The sequence below is a fragment of the Labrus bergylta genome, chromosome 7, assembly GCF_963930695.1.
Source record: "Labrus bergylta chromosome 7, fLabBer1.1, whole genome shotgun sequence".
NCBI lineage: Eukaryota > Metazoa > Chordata > Actinopteri > Labriformes > Labridae > Labrus > Labrus bergylta.
In genome coordinates, this window is record NC_089201.1 from 2,255,630 (window position 1) to 2,281,300 (window position 25,671).

The 25,671-nt window shown below is 39.7% G+C and overlaps 1 protein-coding gene across 1 annotated transcript in view; it reads right to left on the bottom strand.

Moving 5' to 3' along the window:
• Positions 1–1,704: 1,704 nt before the first annotated feature.
• bmal1a (basic helix-loop-helix ARNT like 1a) overlaps positions 1,705–25,671 on the bottom strand; it is a 29,699-nt gene continuing 5,732 nt past the window's right edge. The window contains exons 2-20 of the mRNA XM_020645499.3: positions 23,913–24,097; positions 19,560–19,623; positions 18,857–19,004; positions 18,544–18,564; positions 18,337–18,369; positions 16,731–16,760; positions 15,942–16,099; positions 15,184–15,263; positions 14,728–14,820; positions 14,145–14,262; positions 13,248–13,397; positions 10,042–10,288; positions 9,062–9,168; positions 8,821–8,971; positions 8,648–8,727; positions 8,439–8,547; positions 7,904–7,997; positions 6,023–6,116; positions 1,705–5,929 (exon numbers count right to left, since the gene is read on the bottom strand). Of these exons, the coding sequence (XP_020501155.1) occupies positions 5,772–5,929; positions 6,023–6,116; positions 7,904–7,997; positions 8,439–8,547; positions 8,648–8,727; positions 8,821–8,971; positions 9,062–9,168; positions 10,042–10,288; positions 13,248–13,397; positions 14,145–14,262; positions 14,728–14,820; positions 15,184–15,263; positions 15,942–16,099; positions 16,731–16,760; positions 18,337–18,369; positions 18,544–18,564; positions 18,857–19,004; positions 19,560–19,605 (1,917 nt within the window). The 5' untranslated portion in view covers positions 19,606–19,623; positions 23,913–24,097 and the 3' untranslated portion in view covers positions 1,705–5,771. The remainder of the gene's footprint in view (positions 5,930–6,022; positions 6,117–7,903; positions 7,998–8,438; positions 8,548–8,647; positions 8,728–8,820; positions 8,972–9,061; positions 9,169–10,041; positions 10,289–13,247; positions 13,398–14,144; positions 14,263–14,727; positions 14,821–15,183; positions 15,264–15,941; positions 16,100–16,730; positions 16,761–18,336; positions 18,370–18,543; positions 18,565–18,856; positions 19,005–19,559; positions 19,624–23,912; positions 24,098–25,671) is intronic.

Genomic DNA, 25,671 nt, shown 5'->3' on the forward strand with positions numbered 1-25,671 from the left:
AAAAAGTGATTCACAGCACGCTGAAGATTTTGAGAACATTTTCCACAGCAAATATTCACAATGAGGGATTTCTATAACTATAAGAAGAAAAGATTTGTTTGAGAGACAAAAAAAACAACGTACATATACACAGGACAGTTCAGGATCCTTTAAGAGATACAATGTACCACTTTGTCCACAGAGGGCGACATACACAAACCAAAAGTTCCTCACAGGAGCTTTAAAGGAAGAATGTGAAACTTTTTGAGCCAGTAGATGTCGGCCCTCGAGCACCAGCATGAAACCAAAACACCTCTGCCACACTGAATCCTCCAACCCCCCCTCTACTCCAATTGAACAAAGGTGTTATCAATTAGAACACACCATGACTAAGTGCAAGCTGCAGACACAATTGTCCTTTGCTGGAGCTGCAATCACCTGTGTCCTGCATTGTTGTGTTAGCACACTTTGGTTCACTCATTAATTCATATTGCACATAAATTGACACAGAATGACCGTAATCTAAAGACACTTACCAACATCCAAATCCAAATAACCAGTGAGTATATTCTTCTTTTCTCTAGTCCTTGACTAAAGCAGCTTTATACTCAAGGCCGTCCTGTCCATGTAAACATGATATAAACACAGCTCCAACAACAATACAGCTGTGGGGACTCATGCTTCTCACTCATTGTAGACTGTAAACGTCTCTGAGTCATGACTGAGGATATTCTTCTTCTGCTGAATGTTTGTGTAAAAAGTTGTTCTTCCTTTAAACAAAATAAATAAAATACAAAATGATTTATTTTGAAATGAGCAGGATCCTTTACATTAAAAATAAGCCCTTGAGAATGCGTGTTATTTTCTAGGTGAATAAGTGATAGATAATGTGGGCATGCACAGTGTAGGTGCTGATCTGATCTGAGGGCAGTGACTCAGCTTTGGCTCTGAAACCAAATATAGATATTCTGCATCCAGGCTGCTGCTGCCTCATCAGTAGTGTGTCATTACACCATGACAGTATAACAAACACATGCAGCAGGGAGTCCTGTTATTTACACTGCAACCAGGAACATAAGAAAATGTAAAAAGTAGAAACATTCTGAAGTGAACCTAAAGTAGGTTTTACCAAGATGTAGAACCAAAACATGAACTCTTTGAATCTTAACTCTCAAACAGGAAATAGGAAGTCTCTGATGGTTTGGCAGCAGATGAAAGAAATGTTGAATAGCTTGAGATGACCTGACTCAGGAAGGGAATGGAGATGAGAAATTAAATATGCATGAGCTGCTTCCACACTGACTATGATTATTTAATGCATGAGTTCAAAGTATAAGCTAATGCTTTAAATAACTTTTTGGCCCACAAAATCAAACCATGAATAAGCGAACAGGGTTTCTGAGACTCCTCAGTGGCTCATCTGGGATGTAAATGCACAAACAGTATTATTTACTGACCTCCTTTCAGATGCCCGCTTCATAAAGAGACCTGTGAAAGCCGTGCCAATATTTCCTACGGCCTTCCTCAGCGTGCAGACACTTCCAGCAGCTGGATGGCAACATCGTTTAAAAATACCATTGGGCTGCTCTGATTGGCCGAGAGGACGGATCAGGTATAAACCAGAGTCATGAATGTATCCACAGAGGAGACTTTGGCATGCTGGCAAAGAAATGATTTCATGAAGCAGATTCTTGTTCCGCTCAAGAACACAAGCAGCACGACGTCTTGACAGAAACCAATAATTTTATTTTAAAAATATTTCACTGCTGATACATACAATACACTCATCATACTCATATATATTTGCATAAAGTATACTCTTAACATGATAATATTTAAAGATTTGATACATTATTGTCAGGTGGGGAGGGGTATATCAACAGGGGGGGACACTTTATTGTAGTGTGTAGCGTAAAAACATTGAAAGAGAAAACCACTAGAACAGATACAGAGGAGACCTCGCCAGCTGCTGCCTGTTGGAGGACAGGAGGGGGGAGGGGGTTTATATTCCTGGTTCAATCCAACTGTGTACACTTACAGAGTTGTATACTCAGATGGGCAACACAGAAGCTGCAAGCTGATTTTCAACTTCTAACATTTTACATGTTATCTTTCATTTCTCATCATCTGCCAGTATAGAAAGAAAATGTGCACCAAGTTAGCGTATCACATCGCATACAGGTGGTACAGAGAAGCATGATTTCTTTATGACGTATGGCTAACCTTTGTAAGAACTCAGAAAGTCACTGAAAAAAACTCAGCAATGCTTTAAATGTGTAAGGGACTCTAAAACCAAATGAAAGCACAAGGAATCACATTTCCCAGGCTTTCTGTTTAAACAAACTTGTTAGCTTTTAGCATAAGATGGCCTGTTACTGCTCAATTTGAACTTGAACCAAAAGGAGAAGTTTAATTATCAACAATTGTTTGTCCATTTAAAAGAATTTAAGTTTTAAAGTTGAAGGTAGCGCACACTGATACCTGATTTCTGGTGAACTAAACCAGTCCAGTGTTTACATTAATTTGACAAAGTTTTAAGAATATTAGGATTTCATGGGTTGAAAAGAAATCTACATCTCACACAGTTTCAAATCAGACAGACATTGGTCAGGACTGATCTGTCATGACATGTCCATAAAGAAACAAATCAACCTCAAATACGTGAGAAGGGCAAAGAAAAAACTATCTCAAATCTAGGAAAGAATCGAGAACAAGTAGAAAGAGATTTTCCATTATTTCTGTTTCATGAGTTCAGACATTTTTCTTTGTCTTTCCAAAACCAGCTATCATTTACAATGTTTTTTTCCTTCTTCATATTTTAAATCAAGACGGCTCATTCAGTCTTTACAGACAGCAGGAGAACATTCAGAACATCTATGAGCCTTGTTCAACATCTTTCTGGATATTTGAACTTTTAAAGGAAATCTTTTTAGAGATGCCAAATGCTATGCTCTTTTTTTAAGGAATGAAAAGCTTGTCCACATTTGTTCTGTCTCTTTCTGTGCATTTTAGACGATATATAAAACAGTTTGCTATATATTGAGTGATATAACAGTCATGTATGATATCATTTTCTTTGTGACATGTTTTTTTTTGTTGCATCAATGGATTTTTTTTCTCCAAACAAATGAATTCCAGAGATGCATTTTTTTGATTGATGGTGGTCTGTGCATTTTCCTTCTATACAGGCAGACTTCTTATCACTTCCTGACAACTAAAGGTGTGTGAGACTGCAGAGAGCTGGCGAGGTGAAGAGGTTGTGTTGAGGAAGAAACGGACACTGAGATGAAGTACTCCACTCAGATCCTTCTGGCCGTCCCTCCTGACCCTCTTAACTGTCACAGGACGTGATAAGAGAATGTCAATCGGCTCTATCTGTGTTACAAAGGCCTAGTCTGCTGGATCACTGAAGTGACCTGTTTCTATACTCAGCCCCTACATTAAAGCCCTCAGGTGTAACAAGGTAGTTTGCTTTGACAGTTCGGTGCAGCCATGGTATGTCAGTTTTAACAAGTGCTAATGTTGAGTTTGAAAGTCAAGAGTAAATGGGTTTTTCAAAAGTACCGCTACAGTAAATCTGTCTGTTTTGTAATAGAGTTTACATCAGAGGCATTTTCTTCTCTTGAACTTCTCACAAACTCAGAAAAAACAAGTTAGAAGGTGGCCCAGGTTCTCAAATGTTAGGTCCATTTTTAAATATATAAATCAAAAGGCAAACCAAAAAAATAAAAATGCTTTCAAAGGGCAGTCTAATCTAAAGGAGTCAGCCCTCCTTTAGATTAGATGGAGTTCATGGACCAACAGTCTAAGTGCTTTCTATGGAGTTTACCGTCAGGAGAAGATGAGGAGGTGGAGACCCTGTGACAAACTCCATCAGGTTGATGTTTCAGCAGGCTGAAGCTAATGTACCTGCCAGCTGTGTTAACCTGTAGAAGGCCCTTTGTGAGGAGCAGACCTCCATTTATTGGCAGTGAGGAACTTGATTTGTCTTTGTTTGCAGTTGAATAGTTCTGTAGAGATTGAAACATGTCAGCAGAGAGACATCAGGCACACACCTGCACACTGAGCTGGAGCTCCCAGCACATTCAATTAGCCTCCTGTTCTCCATTCAGCTCTGACTCCCTGTAGTAAAGGTCCTCAGAGAAGTCCTTCACTCTGTCTCTTTATTTTACCTCTGCTGAGAGCTCGGTAACTTTACTTTCAGGACATGCAGCAAAAATGTTGTGACTGCCGACTCAAGAACAACAAGGTAGAGGTCTTCAAAAAGGTAGAGGGGACTGTGTTGGATTTGGGGTCTGATGTGCTGCACTAAGTGGATCTGAGGAGACTCACTTTCAGCTTTGATCACATGTAATTATGGTCAAAATCTTGCTTTTGCTATTGAGGCAATTAACTGGACTGAGGACCGTCTATCATCCTTTCCACTTCTCCCTCAAGGGGCTGAAGCCTATCCCAGCATGCACTTGGGGAGGGTCCTTAGGAACATCCTCCTTTCCCAACCTTGCAAGATGTTGGTGATTCCTACACATACACTCTACCTGGGAGGACTGTCCAGGTATATTTGGTGACCATATTGGATTTTTTATTTTTTTTTAACTGTAAATAATGGCCATCTAAGACGATACACAAGTGAGTGATCTGCACACGATTTATATCCACTTCCTGTAGCGTCCGTATACTCAGCAGAAGTGGAACACTGATGAACCCCTTACAAGCAGGGCAGAACTTTGGACTCGTGAAGACCTCTACTCAACAGGTGATCTGAGTCACTGGCTGCAACACTGAGATAACTATGGGTATCATAACTTACAGAATGTACTTCAGGTCATTTTAGACAAAAAAAAAAAAAAAAAGTATAAAACTGTATTAAACTCAGTAAAAGTACAGAATCCTCAATCCTTCTGGGAAAATATTTTCTGAGGATAAGCTTAAGAGGAAGTTGGAGAAAAGTGTGTTACCGCTTATGTAAGTTGAGGAAACAGCAGCAAGGTGGCTTCAACACATAATATTTTGTCATTATTTAAATGAACTGAAATACATGTTAGTGATAATTTGTGGCTGGGAAATAAACCTTTTTTAGAATCTTACACACGAGTCCACAGAGAAAAACTGATGTGTGTTCATTACCCATGTTGAATATCAGCTGGGTGGGGGGTGTGCACCACACACGACATCTCACCACGAGACTTGAACATTATCCAGATGTTGAGTTGGTCGCAGCATGAGGCAGACATCGACTGCTCCCCACCAAACACTCCTCCTCTCCCCATCAACCTTGGATGAGTGTCTGTGAATGTCTTTGGAGTCCTGTGTTGGTGAGTGGGCTGGCTGCTGACCCAGAGCCACTGTTCGACAGAGCTCGATCCATCAGCAGGCACATTAGCAGCACAGTCCTGTAATCTGCCCCACTGTTGTTAAGTGTAATGGTCAGTCACTGTGGCGATGTAAGGGAACATCTCGTCTGCATGCAACTTTCACTGCAAAAAATATCACACTTGTCCACTTGCAAGGAATGATGAATCAAAAAGTATGAGTGGATTCCTAACTTCAGCAGGAGCCACTCAGACTGACATCATCTCCATTTGTGTGTTGCTCTTTTAGGAAAAATCTGCGCAATCAACAGACATTTTCATTTAAAAAAATCATTTGTTGAAACAGACATTTTTTGCAGTGTAGTCGTGTGCAAAAAGCAAGAAAAATGGCAGCCAGAATTCAACCTGACTGGAATCTGTCCATCAGTGGCTCTGGTGCTCAGAGGCAGTCTCTCTCTGCTTTTTTCCCTTACAGCTTCCTCACAAAGGCCAGGGCAGGTCGCTGAAGTCCACAGGGCCTCCCAGGCCGGCGTCCGCCTCCAGCAGGGACATGATGACCGCCATGGCCGCTTCGTCGTTGCTAGGGCTGCTAGAACCAGGCTCGTCCATGATGTCTATGCTCAGGTGGGAGTTGTCACCTGGACCAAAACAAAACAATAATGTTTGTAAGGGCAAACAGCAGAGTATTAAGGGTGTGTGAGTGTGTATGTTAATGTATGTGTCTGACTCACTCATGATGGACTGGTTGGAGTATGGGTAGCCTACAGAATCAGGTCCAGGAATGATCCCTGTGCTGGGCAGATCAGGTGTCCCTCCATTCTGAATCTATAGAGGTGACACACATACACACAAATCTCAGGTTACAGTGAACACAGATCAGTTTCCACCTGAGCTGAAAATGTTTCCATTCAGTCCTCATATATCTTTCTGTTTGTTCACAGAGAACAGACTCAGTCAGACGTACATGAAGAAACTCAAACCTATAATCATGTCTTTTAATCAGTTTAAGATTCCTATCAGGTCAAAAATACAGCAGAAGAATCAGGCCAGAGACTTATGAAACTGATAAAAGAGATATTTTAAATAAAATAAACCAGACATTAACTCTTAAAGGAAAAGGGCAATGATCTTTCAAATGTTTTTTTCTTTATTCTGTTCTGTGTCGCCTGGCAACCTCACAGTGATGACACAGACTCCAGACAGACACTTCTCCAGGTGATTAAAATAGTCTGCCTTAAAGCCATTGGTAGATACAAGTTGCTTTATCATTACACCTTTAAAACTGATGAACTGAATGAGATTGAACTTCTTCAGGGAGACGATCTGTAGAAGTGTATTGTGTTGCATTTGGACGGAGACAGTTAAGCTCTTTTTTTGTGTTCCTACTCCTCATGCTGGGTTTGGGGACCTAGCTGCTAGTTGTGGTAGGGTAAAGATTTTTAAACTTTGATATGGTTCTAGCAAAAATCCAATGATATGATATCTGTTTGGTTACCAGGACAACAAAAATACAAGTTCTTGGTACCCAATCAAAGCAAACTCTATCAGACTGCCTAAATTACAAAAAAATAATGTAGTAAATCTAGACTGTGTGCAGCAAAATGTTTTTTAAAGCTTCAGTTATTTTGGATACTATTGATTATAAGCACAATGGACATTGTATCCTAAAAAATGTTTAGTGTAGAAAGATGCCATTTGTTCTATAAAGTGTATTTATCATTAGATGTTTACATCTTGGGTCAAAATGTACCAAACACGTTCCATTACTCTTTTATTGTATATATTCAAATTTTAATATATTTTATTTTATCTATTTCATGTATATAATGCATCTAATGCTTGGCTGGACATTTCACTACACATTGTTCTGTGTATAATTGTGTATGTGATCATAAATGTGAAACTGTGGAATTGAATGGAAAGCATGATTGATCTTCTCCTGAAACTTAAAGCAAGCAGGCTAATAAGAAAACTTTCTAAAATGTGACTGCCCAAATCAAAGTGGCTCAAGTAGATAATTTAACCAACACCTGGGTTATGATGCCAATCTTTAAGATAATGGATAACAATGAAGCATTTGTGTATAAGATCGCCATCTAAGATTGATAAACTTATGGAGCCGCTCTCTACGCTCTGCATGTTATCAGAGAGAGAGAGAGAGAGAGAGAGAGAGAGAGAGACGTCCACTGATGGGACTTAGACTCCTGAGTGAAACACCTGGAGTGTTTATTAAGATTATGAAATGTGCTGCTGCTGAAGGCCCTTAAAGCAGGGTGGGACACTGTGTGCTGTAAAGAGAGGACAGGTGTATATGTATGAGATTATGAGAAGTGAAGGGAAACAAGGTTCAGAAAATAAAGTTGTTTGTGAAGATTGTGAGAAATACAGAAATATGACAATTTAATTTTAAAGATATTTAAACTGGATTTTAATTCAAACCAACAACCTACTTTACTTTGTTTAATACTAAGGCTAATTATCATTATTGTAAATCAAATTCTTTCAAACTAATATCTAAATGTCAGACACCAAAGTAAGGTATCTGATAGATTTCACACTGCAGTCATGTGATAAAATGCTATCGAGCGACCCTGTGTGTGAGCATGTGTTACCTTCTTGCCCCCTGGGGAGCAGGTGTCGGGTGGAGGGGTGCTGGTGATGTTCAGAGGGCTAGAGCCACAGCTTGACGGAGAGGAGCCTCGAATCCTAACAGACACACACAGATGGTTGATTCTTAAATACACATTTTCTAATAATTAGATTTCCCTGTTTGAAAAAATATGACTCTGTGCAAATAACCTAATGCAAACTATTCACTCCTACTTTTAACACTTGTACAGGAATTTGTCAGCATTGCTATAACAATTAGTAAATTTCAAGTGGGAACAATTGTTATAATTTCAGCACCACAGCAGCAATTTGAGTAAGCGTTTGTCTGGAGGTTTTTTAAAAACTTAACGCGAGAGCCTGCAATCGTAAAACATTGTCCTAATTAACAACTGAACACAAAGTTTGTTGCACAACACGGAAAGCTTCTGATGCAAGATAAAATATCTTTCTGTGTCATCTAAACCACAATCACCTGATTTCTAACTAGGTCACAGCATTTTTTAGGGGTTAAAATATACAAATGTAATCTCTTCTCACCTTTGGATTTCCATCACTTCCTCTGCGATCATGCGTCCAATCTTGCCTGCTCCTGCTCTTGTGCCACCAGGGATGCCAGGCACCGTCTGCAGCGCCCGCCTCCCTCCACCTGTCAATCAATAACAATCAGGATAATTAGGTTTCATTAAGTGTAAAGATTTGTTGTAATCAGATAAATTAGCCACACATACAGGAATGTGTGTACTTACCCTCTGAGGTGAGAACACTGTCCATGCTCTGAGGCGAGGCAGCAGATTGAGGGTATTCTGATACTTCCATCATGGGACACCTGGAGAAGAAAACACATTTGTGGAATTATTTTTGATATTTTAAATCTCTTTGTCATCAGTGTTACATGTGTGATGTGTCTTTAGATACTTACGACACAACTGTGTTGGTGGAGACGATGTACTCCACCTCCTTGGTCCAGGGGTTCATAAAGCTGAACCAGCGGCTCCTCAGCGTAATGAAGGAGCCATCTTTTATTTTAAATTTGTAACAGTTGGTGTTGATCTTCTCTCGCATCTGAAGCACTGCAGACACATCCATCAACAGTGTTAGTGAAAACAAAATAATAATAATAATAATTCACATAGCATTATTTGTCTATCTTTCAGATGTACCTTGTCTGTGGCACTCTGCCAGGTGGCCGATGTCATCCTGGTGGAAATACTCATAGAAGGAGGTTCCCAGCAGCTCCTGGGGCAGGTAGGCTAGAATGGCTGTTGCTCTGCATGGACATAGAGAGAAAGGTTTTATTGACTTACAGTGTGTGGCTCCTTAAAAATATGAAAGAAAACAGAAGTTCCAAACATATTGATCTGCAGCAAGAAAAAGCCAAAATTAAACTTATAACTAACCAGTATAATAACTCTGGTTATTATGACTATGGAAGCAACAAGAAGTGATTTATTTATATTTTTCCTCTTGTTAATTTGAGATGATGTCAGATTCTAGTCTAGGTTTAGTTGGCCAAAAAAAGACAGATGTAGATTATATCCAGCACGGGAAGACTAAAATATTTCAACGTAAATATTTGTCCCATTATATAAACATGTCAACTCCTTTTTCATTCAATGCCACCACACACAACAATCCTGACCAAGATAGAAAAACTCAAACTTCTTTAACAACACTCTGTTGTATCCATCAAGCCTACTATAGCTGCAACAAAAGAAGCCCCCCAAGATGGCAGTAGCTGAAAGGCTTTAATCCTCCTTTGAACACATAAATATACCCATCCAAAGGAGTATTCTAGGAGGGAAATCCCTGTCATTTATTTTTTCAAAACCAGTTTACCACCAAAGAGCTTCTTATTTAACTGCATATGCACCATACAGAACGCCTGATACACTAAAGGACAATCTTCAAGAGATCCTCTTTACTACTTTCTAATATTGCTCACAGTAAACATGTTTACAACACAAATACACACTGTAGACTTCAAATAAACAAAGATAAGCTGAGGAGGCCTTTTAGGACATGGAACATGTTAAATTGCTTTTAAAATATATAATTTTAGATTATGAGTAAATCACAGAGGCTTTCCTTTGTCCCAACACAAATCCAGCTGAATTCTCTACACGTTGCTTTGGAGTCTCACCTCTGGTCCACGAAGACAAATTTGCCGTCGATGGCGTGCCGGGAGACGTACTCTGTGGGCTTCACCCTGATGTCTGCCAGGCTGGGTTGGGGGACGATGTGGGGATGCAGGCGGCCGATGGCCACCAGGCAGCTCAGGTTGCAGCCCTCGTTGTCCGGCTCGTTGTCCTCGTCCAGACCCATCTTGGTGGGCGGCCAGCTCTTCAGGTAGCCTGTACTGTGGATTGTGCAGAAGCTCTTACGGTCTGCTGCAGAGACAAGAAGGGGGGGGGGGGGGGCAGACGGACGCTGTTAGCGCTTATATCAGGAGTGGACAGGAAAAATCTTAGGATGCCATCCCCATACTGGGTGGATTATAAGATTCTTATAGTTCGCTTCATCTTCATCTGACGGGTTCCAACTGGCTGATCACTTTCTAAACCTTTATGCTTACATGCTTTCGCGAGGTAATTTAAGACTCAAACAAGAAAAACGTTTAAACAATAAAACGGAAATTGACAACACTCAATGCATTGGGACTCTTTTTTTGTGTTCCTACTCCTCATGCTGGGTTTGGGGACCTAGCTGCTAGTTGTGGTAGGGTAAAGGTTTTTAAACTTTGATATGGTTCTAGCAAAAATCCAATGATATGATATCTGTTTGGTTACCAGGACAACAAAAATACAAGTTCTTGGTACCCAATCAAAGCAAACTCTATCAGACTGCCTAAATTACAAAAAAATAATGTAGTAAATCTAGACTGTGTGCAGCAAAATGTTTTTTAAAGCTTCAGTTATTTTGGATACTATTGATTATAAGCACAATGGACATTGTATCCATTATTTAAACAATAAAAAGGGAAATTGACAACACTTAATGTATCGGGACATGTCTTACATTCAACTTATCATATCATCTCTCTCTTCATCTTTAAGATTAGCACACGAGGTGACTCAGGTTGACACACACGCGTAAAGGAACCTTTTAACCAACAAGCAGTAGAGACAGAGAGTCAAGTCCAGCTGAGCGACCTCTACAGCAGACAGGTGACTTCTCTCCTACAGAGCCCTGAGCGCCCCTCTTTGTAGAGTTTAGTCTTCTCTCCTCAGGCAGACGGTACAAACTGTCTGTGGTGAAGACTAAAAGGCATCGGGTCTCATTTGTACCTGCTGCTATTTATCTGTTGAATAGCAGTTGAATTTTAATTCCTTGCTCATTGCACTTTCACTTTTATCATGATGCTGGAGCATCTCTGCTGGGCTTCATGTTATATGTACTTGTGCATTTGATGTTTGGATGATTTATTAGTGTTGTTTATGTATTTGTATGTCTCCAGCTGCAAACAAATTTCCCTGTGGGGACAATAAAGATACCTTTGACCTTTGCATTTCAGCCGCAGTTCTAAGGTTTCTTCTGCATGTAACTACAGTGACTGAGTGTTCAAGTCCTACAGGCAGTATGAGTGCTTGAACCCATACGATGAGGACACAAAGGGACTAAATCAGCTTTATCTCTGCTGATCTCAGTTTGTCTGTGTGGTCACGTCTAATGTCAAAAGGTAGCTGGCTGCACATTCCAAGTTTTACCATCTTAAAGTAGCATTTCAATTCCATGAGTCCCTGTTTAACTGTTGAGTATAACAGTTTATGAGCATTGATCCATAGCTTTTTTTAGATGACAGGGAGAAATTGGACTCACTCTATCTGACCTCTCAAATACTAAAATGTCTTCACTTCTGTATATTTCTCATCAATATGCATTAAGGCAACACATTGACTACAGTTTAAATGCTCATTGACTTTATTGATGCAGTAACATTTTCCCCGGGTGCTTTTATGTGCTGAGATGCAGGCATGAGTTTTAGCCTCCATAAGAACTGTTTGTGTCACACATACTGAACTTGAACCTTAGGACAGGAATGGACCTGTTGGAGCCTCCGCTATAATCAAACTCTCAAAAAAGTTTCCTTTTTAACATATCTTACCTTATTTGTAAACCTGAAAACAGTTTTTGATTTGGACTCTGCACTGAAATAAAAAGATATCACCACTGGTCCCTGAGGAGTTCTAAAATATGACAGTTTTTTAGTTCCCACTGTGGAACACAGAGTACGACTTCAGAGGGAGAATAAAGTTTGTCCATATGAAATATTAAGATAAAAGCACTAAAAAATTCATCATGAATGGCGATGCAGACAATCTGGGTTGCATGGCTCTTTTAGAATGGCCTGTAAATGTTCTCCTGACTATAAAGACACTCAGTTTACACTCCAGTTCCCCTCCATGAGCGACTAACAAGAGCACAAGCAGCCAGCAGTATGTTTCATCTGCTCTCAGGCCGAAGCAGCACTTATGAGGAAGAGGGCTGAAAAAGACATGTGCTTCTTAAAGCTTGAAAAACATTTAGGATGTGCTCTTCTAAACGTTTAGAAAAACACTAAACTAAAACATTAAAACAATGTATTGCATCGTTTTTTTTTAGCATCTCTTCAGACTGTTACACTATAGTTGCCATTGGTCAAAAGTCAGTGGCCTGTGAGCTGGATGAATTTAACCCAAATGATTGAATGAATCACGGGGGCTTGCCATGACACCTGTAAATCATTTGAAATACAAGAGTGGATGGAAGAGGATGCTACATCACTAGAGCTTTAAAAATCTCATCTCTATTAGCCCTCCATGCTTAGCTGCATATTCACATGCTTTCTCTCTTTGCTACTGTGAGCTGTCGTACTTGTGATCAATTCACTCAGTGCTGTGGTTTGTGTTACTGCTGCTTCTGTCTTTGATAGTTTCCTTTTCACAGGCTGCTTTGATTGAATAAGGGTAAGGTAAATAACGTAATGCATGCACTCAAAGAGGCCAACTTCCTGGGTGGTATAACAGATGCTTTCATGCCGACTGAGGTGTGATTCCTGGTTCTAATAAGGATGTGCCTCTAAAAATAGAAACAGAGGAACACCAGGAAATTAGGGCTTTTGCGCTCATAAGACGGTAATGAAAGGACTGAACAAAGTGTTTTCAGTACAAGGGGTACAGGTTGATTGTGAAGAAGAGCTCTTGACTGGTACTGAAGGAGGAAAACTGAGACGCTTTAAACAGCACAAAGCTGCTTTTAGAAGGGCTTAGAAAGCATAATTAGATTTGAGGGCAAAAGGAGAAATGTGTGCGACTTTTATCTAGAGAGAATACGAGTGTTATTCTTGGTATAGGTGAGCAGGTGCTGTACCTTTTTTCTTAGAGCAAGTAGAGGGAAAGTCTTTGTCCTCTACTTTGACAGAAGGCCTGTTACATTTCATCCTGCAGAAAAACGACCGTCTTGCTCCAGAACAGAGTCTAGAAGGACCCGGGGTGATGTCCGTCTTCACTGGAAGACCAGCTGCAAACACACAAACAACAAACAGTTAAAGCAACAGGCTGCAGATCATTCCTTCACATTTAATCAAATAACATTTGTGTCCAGCCAAAAGTTGAAAACATTATCTGCAAATGTGGAAAGTGAAATCTCACCCCACCAAACATAGCACAGGAAAAATAAAACTGTTCTGGAAATACATTCTAACCATCAGGTCAACATTCCTGTAGCTAAATTAATTTTTGTCATTTTGGGGGGCCTCTATTTCCACTCTTCTGCTAGCTTTGCTTTGTTTCCATGCAGGAAATGTATGAAGCTGTATTCAGCCTTTGCTCCTCTGTAGGGAGTTATTTAGAGGTAATTCCTTGACATATCTTTCTATTCGCCCTCTCTTAAAATAAGATGTAAATGACTTTCATCAAATAAAAAATAATCAACACCATACTTCTAAGAGGAACAATAAATCATTCTGCTCTTTCTCAGCCTTTAGCTTAGTTATTGCAATGACTCAGAACATTGTGATACCAAAGAATGTGCTATCAATGAGCCAAACAGGGATACAAAGCTGCAGCAAGCATGCTGAATATACTTTCAGTTAAAAACAACTCCATTCATTGATGAACAATAGAACCAGGTGCTGAAATTCACAGTTAGTATTTTGACTGACGTAAGGAGGCAGCCTTGAGATGGTTGGTAGCTACAGCTTTAATCCTATGGGAGAAAAAACACAACACAACCCAAATGCTGGATTCTAGTGAAGTATTTTCTTACTTTTAGCGTCAATGAGCCTCTCTCGTGGTGCTGTGTCGGAAGAGGACAGCTGCTCCTTAACCTTGGCTATGTCCTTAGGGTGAAGGTAGTCGAACAGGCTCTGACCTATCAGGTCATTCTGGAGACAAGAAGAGAACAGAGGGAATGAAGGGAAAGTGGAGTAGAATAAAGAACTAAATTAAAAAGCTACATCAGCTAACATTTAACTTCTCTATAGTCGGTGTTTTGATCAATGCTACATTAATTATTCACCGTGGCAGTGATTCCAGGAACTAAAAAACCTTAAATCTTAAGTTTAAAACTGAACTGCTGACACACAGAATCTCCAGTGTGCACTAGAAAGTTGTGATGCTTCTTAATAGTGATATTTTGCTGAAATGTGGGAACACTAGCTTTTTCTATGGAAGCTATGTGCTTCTGTATCATTTTCAATGGCTGTCCAGAGAATTCACCTCGAAAGGTTTAATGTATAGGAAAAGCTGAGTAGCTTTAACATAACTCATTTCACATCAGCACCGGCCGTTAGAGCACAGAGCGGTTAATAAGTGCCTGGACACCAGTGAACAACAGTACATTAGCATACCTGGCTGTAATTGAGAATCTTGTACACAGATTCAGACACAAAGAGGATCTTTCCACGGTCACAGCCGACCACAAACAGGAAACCATCAGCAGCCTGCATTGTCAAATACACAAATACACAAACACACAGGAATAAACATGGGACACTTTATACATGTTCTTCATTAAGGAAATCAAAACATCTAATTGTTTCAGTTTAAAATGAATGGTGTGATGTTGCTCTGATGTAGATAGCTTAGTTATACTGTGTATACTAACAAGTAGACATAAAGACTAAATATGATGAAAATTAGCATTAACAGCACTTAGGTGTTGTACTGACTGTCCATCTAGATTACCATGACATGTCTCCGTCTCCTGCCTGAATACAGATGTAAATGAGCTTCTAGCTGACTCTGGTACAGCTAAGTGGCTGTTCACTGTCCATGTCAAAATAAACAAATAGCACTGCACTCACCCTTAGTATCAAGTGCTTCAGTTCATCATCTGAGAGGAAGGAAGGCTTGTAGTTGGCCTCTGTGTAGGGGTTGGCTGCACCTGCAAACAACAGCAAACACACCACTTACACCTGGATCTAAGCCCACAGCACCTGGACATGGAACAGTTAAAACTCTGTATAGACCTCGTTGTGTTAAAGTAGTAAACTTTCATCACTTTAGTCGCTCTCATCGAACACATTTCCTCATTCATTTTTAATACAGACTGCAACGCACAATTATTTTCAGTATTGCTCAATCCATTTTGTTTTGCATCCTTTGTTAGTCAAATAAAAATAATGTGTTTGTCAGCTGCCTGAACAGAGAATAAAAGAGAAGTTTACTGCTTCACTCTCTTTGGCTGCATTCTCCCAGACTCCAGGTAATTAGAAATAACCAGACAAATAACTACAACTGGTCACTATTTCATTAGGCTTGGAGTCTGCCTCTCTTTCCCTTTCTGCCTCATTGAATGATATTTTGCAGCTACAAAGAGTTTTTGTTATCTTGGTTAAGACTCATTAATTAACAATGTGCAACAATATGCGAGGGGGAGCGCACACCTACACATAGACAGCACAGATACAAAACAAAAAAGACACACAGATTAAATTTCTCTTAAATTCTTAATAAAGTCTGAATCATACCTACTCGTCACTTACTGTATAAACTACAGCTTACCGATTCCTGCATTTACCAAGATAGTATCTAACAATCTGTTTTAGTAGTTGGTCCTGACCTCTGAGTGTCTTCATGTGCTGGACAGCCATGCGCAGGACCGTCAGCTTGTCAAGCTTGCGGGACATGGCATTACAGGTGGGCACCAGTGAGGCGAGCTCGTCGATGAAGCTGTTCATCTTGTCCCTGCGACGCTTCTCGATTTGGCTGTGGGCCTCCCTGCAGAGGAAGAAGCAGCAGGCATTAACAGATGGCGACCTAACACTGATGACTCCCCTCTCATTTTCCCATTGTGCTGCTGGTATTATTCCAGAGGAAAAATACACACAAAAACACCTATTGGTTGAAAACTATGTGAAAAAAAAAACAACAACAACTCTAACCTAAAACTGCAGGTAACAGAGATTCAAGACCGGACAAGTTATCCTTTAACAAGCTGAATTCTTGTACTCCAGATAATCCATCACCTTAGTCTCATGGTTTAAAACTGCTAGAAACACTGCTCTCTGAAGTTGAAAGATGAAATGCCATGTTTGGTGTTGAGTCTATCCTTCAGGACTGTGAGAACACTTCTATCCAAACATGTCTGCTCTGCCTTTACTCGCTGCTACTGAAGGGAGACTTCATTCCTCAGAAGAGAAAGGGAGCTAGTCATTAGTCGTTACGTATGCTTTTACACTCCCCACATAATGCTGTGATCTATACACTTCCTGTGTATAAAGTTTCTTGTTATCAATGTATACAAAGCTCCCTCTGTCCTTAAGCAGACGCAGTGACATTTAATTCATGTAATAGAGATTAGAAGGTATGGGAAAGGAAACGGAGAGGGAATGGAAAGGAGTTTTTATACCTGGCATTCTTAATCCTGCCCTGGTGGTCACTGCAAAGACAAAACAAACAACAATTAGAGAGGGGGAAATTGTCAAACAAATATCTGTGTCTAAGGTTTAAACGTTTGGGACAGGAGGTTATAGAGAGAGGAAGGAAAAGGCCTGGAGGGAATGAGGCCACAGCTAACCTCAAAGCTTCTGTAACCAACCTCATTTGCTGGTTTTAACAACATCAGAGCTTATGCAACGAGGGTAATAATGGGGTTAGATTTGACTGAACAATCTGATGACTGCTGTAATACAAATATGACGTAGTTTGAATTCTTTCTCACGCACGAGGTTACATGACAGTAGAACAAAGAGAAGGATTTCCACCCCACCCACTAAACTACACCCAGAAAAAAATTCTGTGACACGGACTTAGGAGATTTCTTGCTATTTCTTTGAACACAGAATTCTAGAAATAAATAAAAGGTTTCAGTAAATACTTTTCCCTTTAAGAACCTGTACTTCAAAAAGGTCAGTTAACACAAATTACAACAGAAAATTCTATGTTTGTAATTTGCCTCTAAATAGATCTTGACAGTAAGGGCGCACTCACACTGGGCAATTAGTACAGAGCACATTTGATCCCCAAAGTGAGATTGCTCTGGGTACACTCCCTCGGTCCTGGCACGGGTGGAAGAGTTGTGCTTCGGCACAGAACAGTTCATGCACGATCACGAGCACAGGTACACAGCGTAAACATAAAATATATTGGATCCGTTATTAAAGAAAAAGAAAGTTATGGCTGTATCTGACTGAAATGACTCAGAATGAGCCACAGAGTCAGTAAATGCAGTCATATTTTCTGTGTTTTTCTCTGATGTGCCGATGCAGACTCGACCCTGGTTAGTCCTGGAGCAATGTGAATGCGGTACAGCAGGGGATTAGGGAGGAAGGCAATAGTGCTTAAGCAAGGCACGGACTAGAGTGAGTGCGCCTCAAGGATTGTTTTATTCAACCTGGTTTTTAAGTATTGACTTCTAAGATTTCTGATTCCAAACCAAAACAAAGAAGGAGAATAACATGAGTCTTATGGTTCTAAAGTCTTACAACATTTTCATATAACCAGACGTTCAACATGCCCTTCAGTCTTCTATCATGTAATTTAGCCCATTCTCAGAAAAACAACCTAAAAAATAATGTTGGGGTGAGTGTACAATAACAACACTCAGCGCTTTACTTTTACTGTCAGCGAGTCACTTTGTTTGACCAGTGAATTAAATCAGATGAAACAAAGCCACTGTTGTTGCAGAAATACTGTAAGTCAACATATTGATTATGTTATCTCAATGAGGTCTGTGCTCACTTTTGACACACACTTGTTGCCATTAAAGACTACAAGGTCAACTCGATGTGCAAGCAAGACTCATTTACTGCAGAAAGCTACAACAGAGCTTTAACCTTTGAAGCAGGGTGTCCACCTGATGACCCCAGTGATGTTGTCCCCCACCACACACTCCCTGGAAACCCCTTTGTTGCCCTGATCATCTCTACTCACATGATCTCAGGTTAAAATGCAGGTTTACAAAAAGATTTGATCACCTAGTCCTAAAATTGAACTGAATAATGATGGCTTCTTACCCTCCCATTTTGTCTTTGTCTGGGTCCATATCACTAAGGAAGAAAAAAAAACAGAGATATTTGTTTAAACAATAACTTCACATCAGTTCACTGGGTTAAGCAGCTTTGTCTTGCAGTCTTTAGTGCATCCAATCAATCAAAGGTCAGTGATGTTTCAAATCTGGACTTTGTGACAGAACGATTAAATTGAGTCATGTTTGAACTTACTCGAATGAGAAGCCATCAATTCTGAAAAGAAACACAAATGAAATGATCAGATTTTGTCAGTGCAGTATTCAGAAAGTTGATTTTTAAAAAGCAAGCTGGCTTGACTTTAATAGTGCACATACTTTCTGCAGAGACTTTAAAACTTCTGCCCACCTGATGCATTTGCTCGACTGTGAATTCAGCTCATTTACTGCTTTACACCATCTGTTGCCTTTGTGTCATTTTTGTTATCACTTTCTCTGTCTTGGTTTCCTCATCATTCACTTGACATTTTATCTTTCCCTTCCTTTTATTGCCTTCCTGGTGTACTTACTGGTAGTCGGTGGTGCTGCCCTTCCTCTTGCGGGTGTAGTCCATGCCAGGCGTGCTGATGGAGCTGGAGATGAGGTCGGTGGAGCCCGGGGACATGAAGTCAGTCATGGTAGACGAAATGTCCATCCTTTGGTCTGCCATCAGGTCATCTTAAAAGTCAAAGACAAAAACCTTTGGTCACTCAACCAAACAGATTTTTCTGAGGAACAGGTGCTCTGTAATGAGTATTGTTACTGTAAGCAGGTGCTTCATGTCAATGGATACAAAATACAAGCTCCTATGTGAACAGATGAAGAAACTCAAAAACAAAGCAGAGAAGAGACTGTTTCCATTGAAGTCGATTTAAATATCACTATGCAAATAACAGAGAAAGAGCAGTCAGTCTATGTACAGCACCTGTATATGAGACAGATATCACTTCAGTATTAGTCATCTATAGAGTTGATTGCTATGGTTGTTTGTATGAATATGTAAATAAACCTCCTCTTGTATCAGAAGCATGTGCAGAATTAGTCATATCATCTTTCTTTACAGCAGAACTTTGTGACATAAATTCTTTAGTAAAGTAAGTAAAGATAAAAGCAGGCTTGTTTGAAAAAATCACAGTCAGATGAAGTTTTGGTTGTAAAGATAAAATAATTAATATAAAAGATCTAAAGGGAGTGTCCCAGTTTAGAGGCAGCACATTGTGAAGTCACACTCACCACAGATGTTCATCACAGCCTCTGTGTTAAAATCATCTCCTTCCATCCACTCTCGAGCCCTCAACTGTGAACACACAGAAACACCACATTAGGCAGGAGAAGAGTCAATCTGAGAAACTGTATGCAGACAGTTCCAAACACTGAAAGAAAAGACACACACACACACACACACACACACACACACGCACACACGCACACACACACACACGCAGTTACTGTTGCCTTGACACATAACAAACATCCCACCATCTAGGTCAGGAGTGGAGGTCGAACACACAGGAAGCTCCTATTGTCTTAGTTACTGCGTGTGGAGAAATATTGTGTGCCTCTGTTATTTTCTGAGATTTAGGTCATACCGTATCAGTTACTTGACAAACAATAATCAAAGTCAGAGTAATGTGACAGCCGTTTTAAAAGTGCCTCACTGCATCTCAGAATCCACTGTGGTATGCTTCATACCATGCTATCTGACATATTTATTTGCCGAATAACGTTTTTCCTACTAAAACAAAGTTGTACCTGTAGAAGTGAAGGTGGGGACAGAGGGGTGGAGTTGTCCATTGAATATATTGTCATACATTACCCTATTTCTATTATGTTAATCATAAGTATTAGGTCAGTTTATATTTACATTTTCTTGTTCTACAACTTTTTTTAGTGTGCGTTCACAAACAACTTTATTTTTTCTCTCCTTAGTTTAAGTTCTGCTTTCAACACATGCACATCTTTATACAAACAAAGCAGCTTTTCCCGCCCCTTACTGTATGTGTCTGACCTTTGATAATAAATGGTAAATGGACTTGAGCTTGTGTAGCGCAGTTCTAGTCTTCTGACTACTCAAAGTGCTTGTACACCACAGATCACACCATTTCACACACTGATGGCTGCTATGTACAGTGAGGCTGCTATAATAATAATTTATCCTTTATTAATCCTGCGAGGGGACATTCAGTTTTACACTCTGTTTAATGAACATGCTATACACACATGCACAAACTGGATCCTATGAACATGCACTAATGGAGAGGTCTCAGAGTGAAGGGGCTGCCCACAGCGAGCGCTCCAGAGCAGTTTTGGGGTCCGGTGCCTTGCTCAAGGGCATCAGTGCTCAGGAAGCGGACCTCTCCAGCTACCAGGCCAATTTCTGGACTTGAACCGACGACTCTCCAATTTTCAACCCAAGTCCCTACAGACTGAGCTACTGCCGCCCCAATAAAATGTAAAGTGACCATCAGAAGTAACTACTCGCATTCATACACCGCTGACGAAGCAGCAGGGGCAACCTGGTGTTCAGTGTCTTGCACAAGGACACATCGGATCTGTTGCTGTAGGAGCTGGTGCTCAAACCCCCTGAGACGACTGACTCTACCACTGAGCCACAGCCGGACCGATACTCAATATTGATTGATTACTCATCAGCAGTACGTATTGTAACTACACCCAAATAACAAACCATGAACTCTCTTTTTGAAATGTTTGACTTATATACATATACACATACATACATACATATATATATATATATATATATACACATACATATATACATTGATATTCTGTTATATAAACATGTGAGCCAAGTGTGGACAAGGTTTCGTAATGACTTATCGCATCCATTGTAGCATATTGCATCTTAACTTTCCAAAAATAAAAGTGCAGGATGACATCATCAGGAACCAGTCACAGAACTAAAACAGTGATTATAATAGAAGGCTCATATTTAGCCTGATGTTTTAATGGGAGGGACAGCGGACGTCTCCTTCTCTTTGATACACTGTAGAGCATGCTTAAGGTGTTGCAGGTTATCAGATGCAAGGGAAGATTGTCCTCTAGTCTAGCTCATTAACCGAGGAATGGCGATCTCATATTGATGGAAAAAGGAAAACGTCAAAATGGTCAGCAGGAATACTTGGGTGGCTGTAAATATACTTAAACAGCCTGCCAAGGTATTCTCTATGTATTGGAAACACTAGAATATTCATACAGAGATAATGCCAACTATTCAACACACTGTGAGCTAACTTAAGCACTTTGTCTTTATCAGGGTCCAGAGCTAAATAATTGAGTTACTTCACTTAAAGAGTAACTTGGCAACATGAAACAAACAATCACATCTCCGACCTCTCTGGGTGACGATTTCAAGCGTCTTTCTTTTCTTCACTAAGACCTGCTCACTGTTGCATACACACCCACTCATGATGTCACAGTCTACGGACTCACCCTTGAGTAAATATCCCACAGGCCAAGAAAATAGTAAGGGGTTTGTAGTCAATGTTTTTTTGCTATTCACCATATTTGCAACCTTATATCTTTATGCAAAGTGAAAACCTATTCAATTCACTTTTACATTTCTTCAAAGTATCTAAAATTGATTAGTGCACACAACAAACATTTCCACAAAGTTTAAAGATAAAAGGGAAAGCCCTCTCTTCAGATATTTACCTTTTGGACAATCTTATTTTTCAAATGTTTGGACTAGGTTATCCAACAAGAGCCTCATGAATGAGTCAGAATTAAACTGTCAAAGCGTTGGAAAATCTAAGTCAGCATCATCAGGTATTCATAACAATGAACTTTCTGTTTCGGCTGCCCACACTTTTCAGCATTAGATGGTTGTACAATAGACATAAAAAAGCACTCGCAAAGCCCCTATAACACAAACATGAATTGTGTATGGCAGTAAATGACTGCAACAACTGGAAAGCATCATTTTGAATAGAACTCAAGTTGAAATACAACTCTCCTCACAGATTTACAGATGCACTTAATCCACAGATGACACATCACTCTGTATGTCACTATAAACACAGACTCCAACCTGTAGCCTTCTTCATACATTAAAGTACTAAACCTGAATGTTATAGACATTCACATCAAACTTAACCCTTTCTGTTTTGTCTCTGGACATCTGCCAACATGCATATAAAGTCTCTTTGTCTCTCTTAGTACAGTATGTTACAGACAAATATAATCAAAACATTAAGAGCCCTGACGTCTTTGCCTAAAGTAGAACACTTTGAATTAATCTATTATCATATAATATCTAACACCTGACCATCTAAGAGACTCATCATTTTACATGAAGAAGTACAGGCCCATTTATAATGATAATAAACTGCTTTAATAATTATTATTCATATAGCACATATGCCTCCCTGCAATAAAAAAACAGGTTATAAAAAAAGACAAAAGAAAATGATTAATATAAAAGCCTTGGTGTGTTTTAAGAAGAAACTTAAAAGAGGAATCTGATTTCCTCTGGCAGGTTGTTCCACAGTACAGAGAAGGCACAGTCACCTTTTGTCTTGAGTCTGGACTGTGGAACAACTAAAAGGGCCTTGCCGGAGCAGCTATGGCTGCGAGTCAGCCTGTAAAAGGTTAAATGGTCAATGGTATAGCCGTTAGCTAGGGGCTTAAAATCAATTCAAAAACTTACAGGGAGCCCGTGCAGGTGAGCTAAAACAGGAGTGGTCTCTACATTTAGTGCCAGTTTAAATTCTTGGTGCAGCATTTTGTCCAAGCTGGAAATCTTAGATAGAGTTTTTGAAGAGACAGGTGTAAAGAATGTCACAGTTATCTAAATGGGACAAAATAAAAGAATCAAAACCTGAAAAACAAGGCTATACCTTAAAAACTAAGAACAATTTCTGCATTGTCTTATTGTCCGTTAATAATCACTATGCATAAATCTGGGTCAAACATCACGCTTACATTTTATCATTTAAGTGTCCCAACGTGACCGAACATATGGGCAGTGCAGATGCGAAATAAAAAACAGTAGAGGTTATTTTGGGCAAGAGGAGCAAGTGTGCATGGCATGAAACATTCAGCTCATTGTGTGTTAATCTGAGATCAGCACAGACTGTAATTTATTTCAATTCGGGTCATCACCCGGTCACTCAGTGCCTCTATGCTTGTAAACTGCCAACAATACAAGCCATTGAGACCAAAAGCAAGACAGATTTTTTTTGATTTTTCCATTCATTGATCAAGGATGCGTTTTCTTTTGAATAAAAATTAAAAATCTTACGCTACATCATCAATCATCTGTCAAGGATGACAGCAACGTCTTTGTATTTAGACACACATTTGATTGCCGATAGATAGTCTTTTACAATAGGAGTATGCACAGACAAAGGAAAAAACATTCTTTTCAAAATCCCCACAATCAGCATTAAGCCATTTATATCAGTTCCTAAGCATGAACAGGCCAGGTGGTATTTTATAAAACAAACATCTCTTTATATTGAGTCATGGTTTTGAACCCTCTTCAAACTGATGTATAAGATCAGTAGGCAGCCTGTCTTGGATCAATGTGAGTGTGTTTATGGAGAGCAGAGCCGCGTGAGTTACCTGGATAGGGAAATGGAACAGGTCTCCTGGATGGACCTGAGAGTTTCTGGATTAGTCTGGTCGGTTTTTTGTGATCTGGTCTCAGTGCAGTTGGATTCAGTCTGACCTAGTTTCATCCAGTTGGATGCGATAGGTCTTGTCTGTTATGATTTGATCCTCAAACAGCTGGTGCAAAATGTTTATCCCTGCAGAGACACAAATAGAGAAGTTGGTAAGATGCATTACCGATCAAAATATACAAACAAAATCAAATGCATCCAAACACATTAACGCAACCATATACAGACTTAACACACACTTTCAAAAAAGGGACCTGGAAAGAGCCTTTGCTTGTTGGATCAGGTTTTGAATCATCACTGATGAGAAAGCTAAAGTCATATTCGTTCTTTCTCTTTTAAACTTGTGAGTAAATGTTCATTTGTAGAGATGCTTTTGTCCAATGTTAACACTTAAAAGCTGTTTTACATTGTCCTTAGTAGTACTGAGTTCCTAGTCCTGCCCTTCATGAAAGTTTTATCAGTGTCCCTGAACTTGGAAATTGATGAATACTTTATAGATATGCCTCAAATCTTGAAGATTCTGCCAAAATAATATTCTTTCAAGTTTTATAATTGGAGAAAAATGCTAAGAAAACTGGAAGTCCATAGCAATGCCCTTTTAGGTACTGCCTGACCTATGCACCAGCATCAGGCAAAACAATGACAAAAAAAAAGTTGTGTCATGTTGGCAACTCATCCTTCCCTTAGGGGAGTCAACTAGTTCTGAACACACAAAACTTTGTCTGATTTTAGTAAGTTTGAAGTTATGTCCATTTCTACTTCAATGTTTTCAAATTCAGCACTTTTTATTCTTGTCAAAACCAATCAAAAGCCATGCCACTCCCTGGCTTCATGTTCATTAGGTTAATATTATAATATAAAACAGCAGACTGAACACCATTTCATGGGATGTTTAAAATGTGACAATCTTAAGTGAGAAAGTAGAATCAATACAGGGCTGCCTGAAACTGTGACTTCCTCTTAGGGTTTAAAAAACAACAATTCGGGTGAGTCACCTTTAGTTTAATATTCAGCAACAAAAAAAGCAAACCTCAAGAAGCACTGATGAAGTAGCAGACAGCAGAGTACTAGGTCAGGTCAGACTCTGTAACCTCTTTTACTGGGACAAAGCTCTGGGCTAGAAAGGGAAAACCACTATGTCATGATTGAACACTGAAAGGAACTGGTGCTGGAGTGAAAAGTGGGTCAGCCAGTCTCCATGGTCTCCAAACCAGCCAGCCTTAATTTCCATCCACCACCTACTTCTACTTCATCAGTGAGTCAGAGAGCCATTCAGCTTCTTTCCCTGTTCTACACTTCACACCCACTCACACAGCAAGGAAGCTGCCGGCAAGCCAGTTCATGAAGAGTGGAAAGATCCAAGCTGCACGTCACATGCCCAATTTCACAAATCACAAACACTTCCACCCTGACCAATAATAAGGTTTTCCATTAGAAAATATTACAGCTTTTTGTGCTGATTTAAACACTTCAATACATCGAATTAGGGCCGGGCGATATGGTCCAAAACTCATATCTCAATATTGTTTAGCTGAATGGCGATACTCGATATATATGGATATGTCTTTTTTAAACAGTGAAAACACATGAAAATAAACTACCTGTTTGTGAACTTATAAAGTAATGTTAGAAAATAAAAATGTTCCTTAAATACAATAAAAGAGAGCGAGAGGAGGAGCAGGGTTAAGAGGGACAGACAG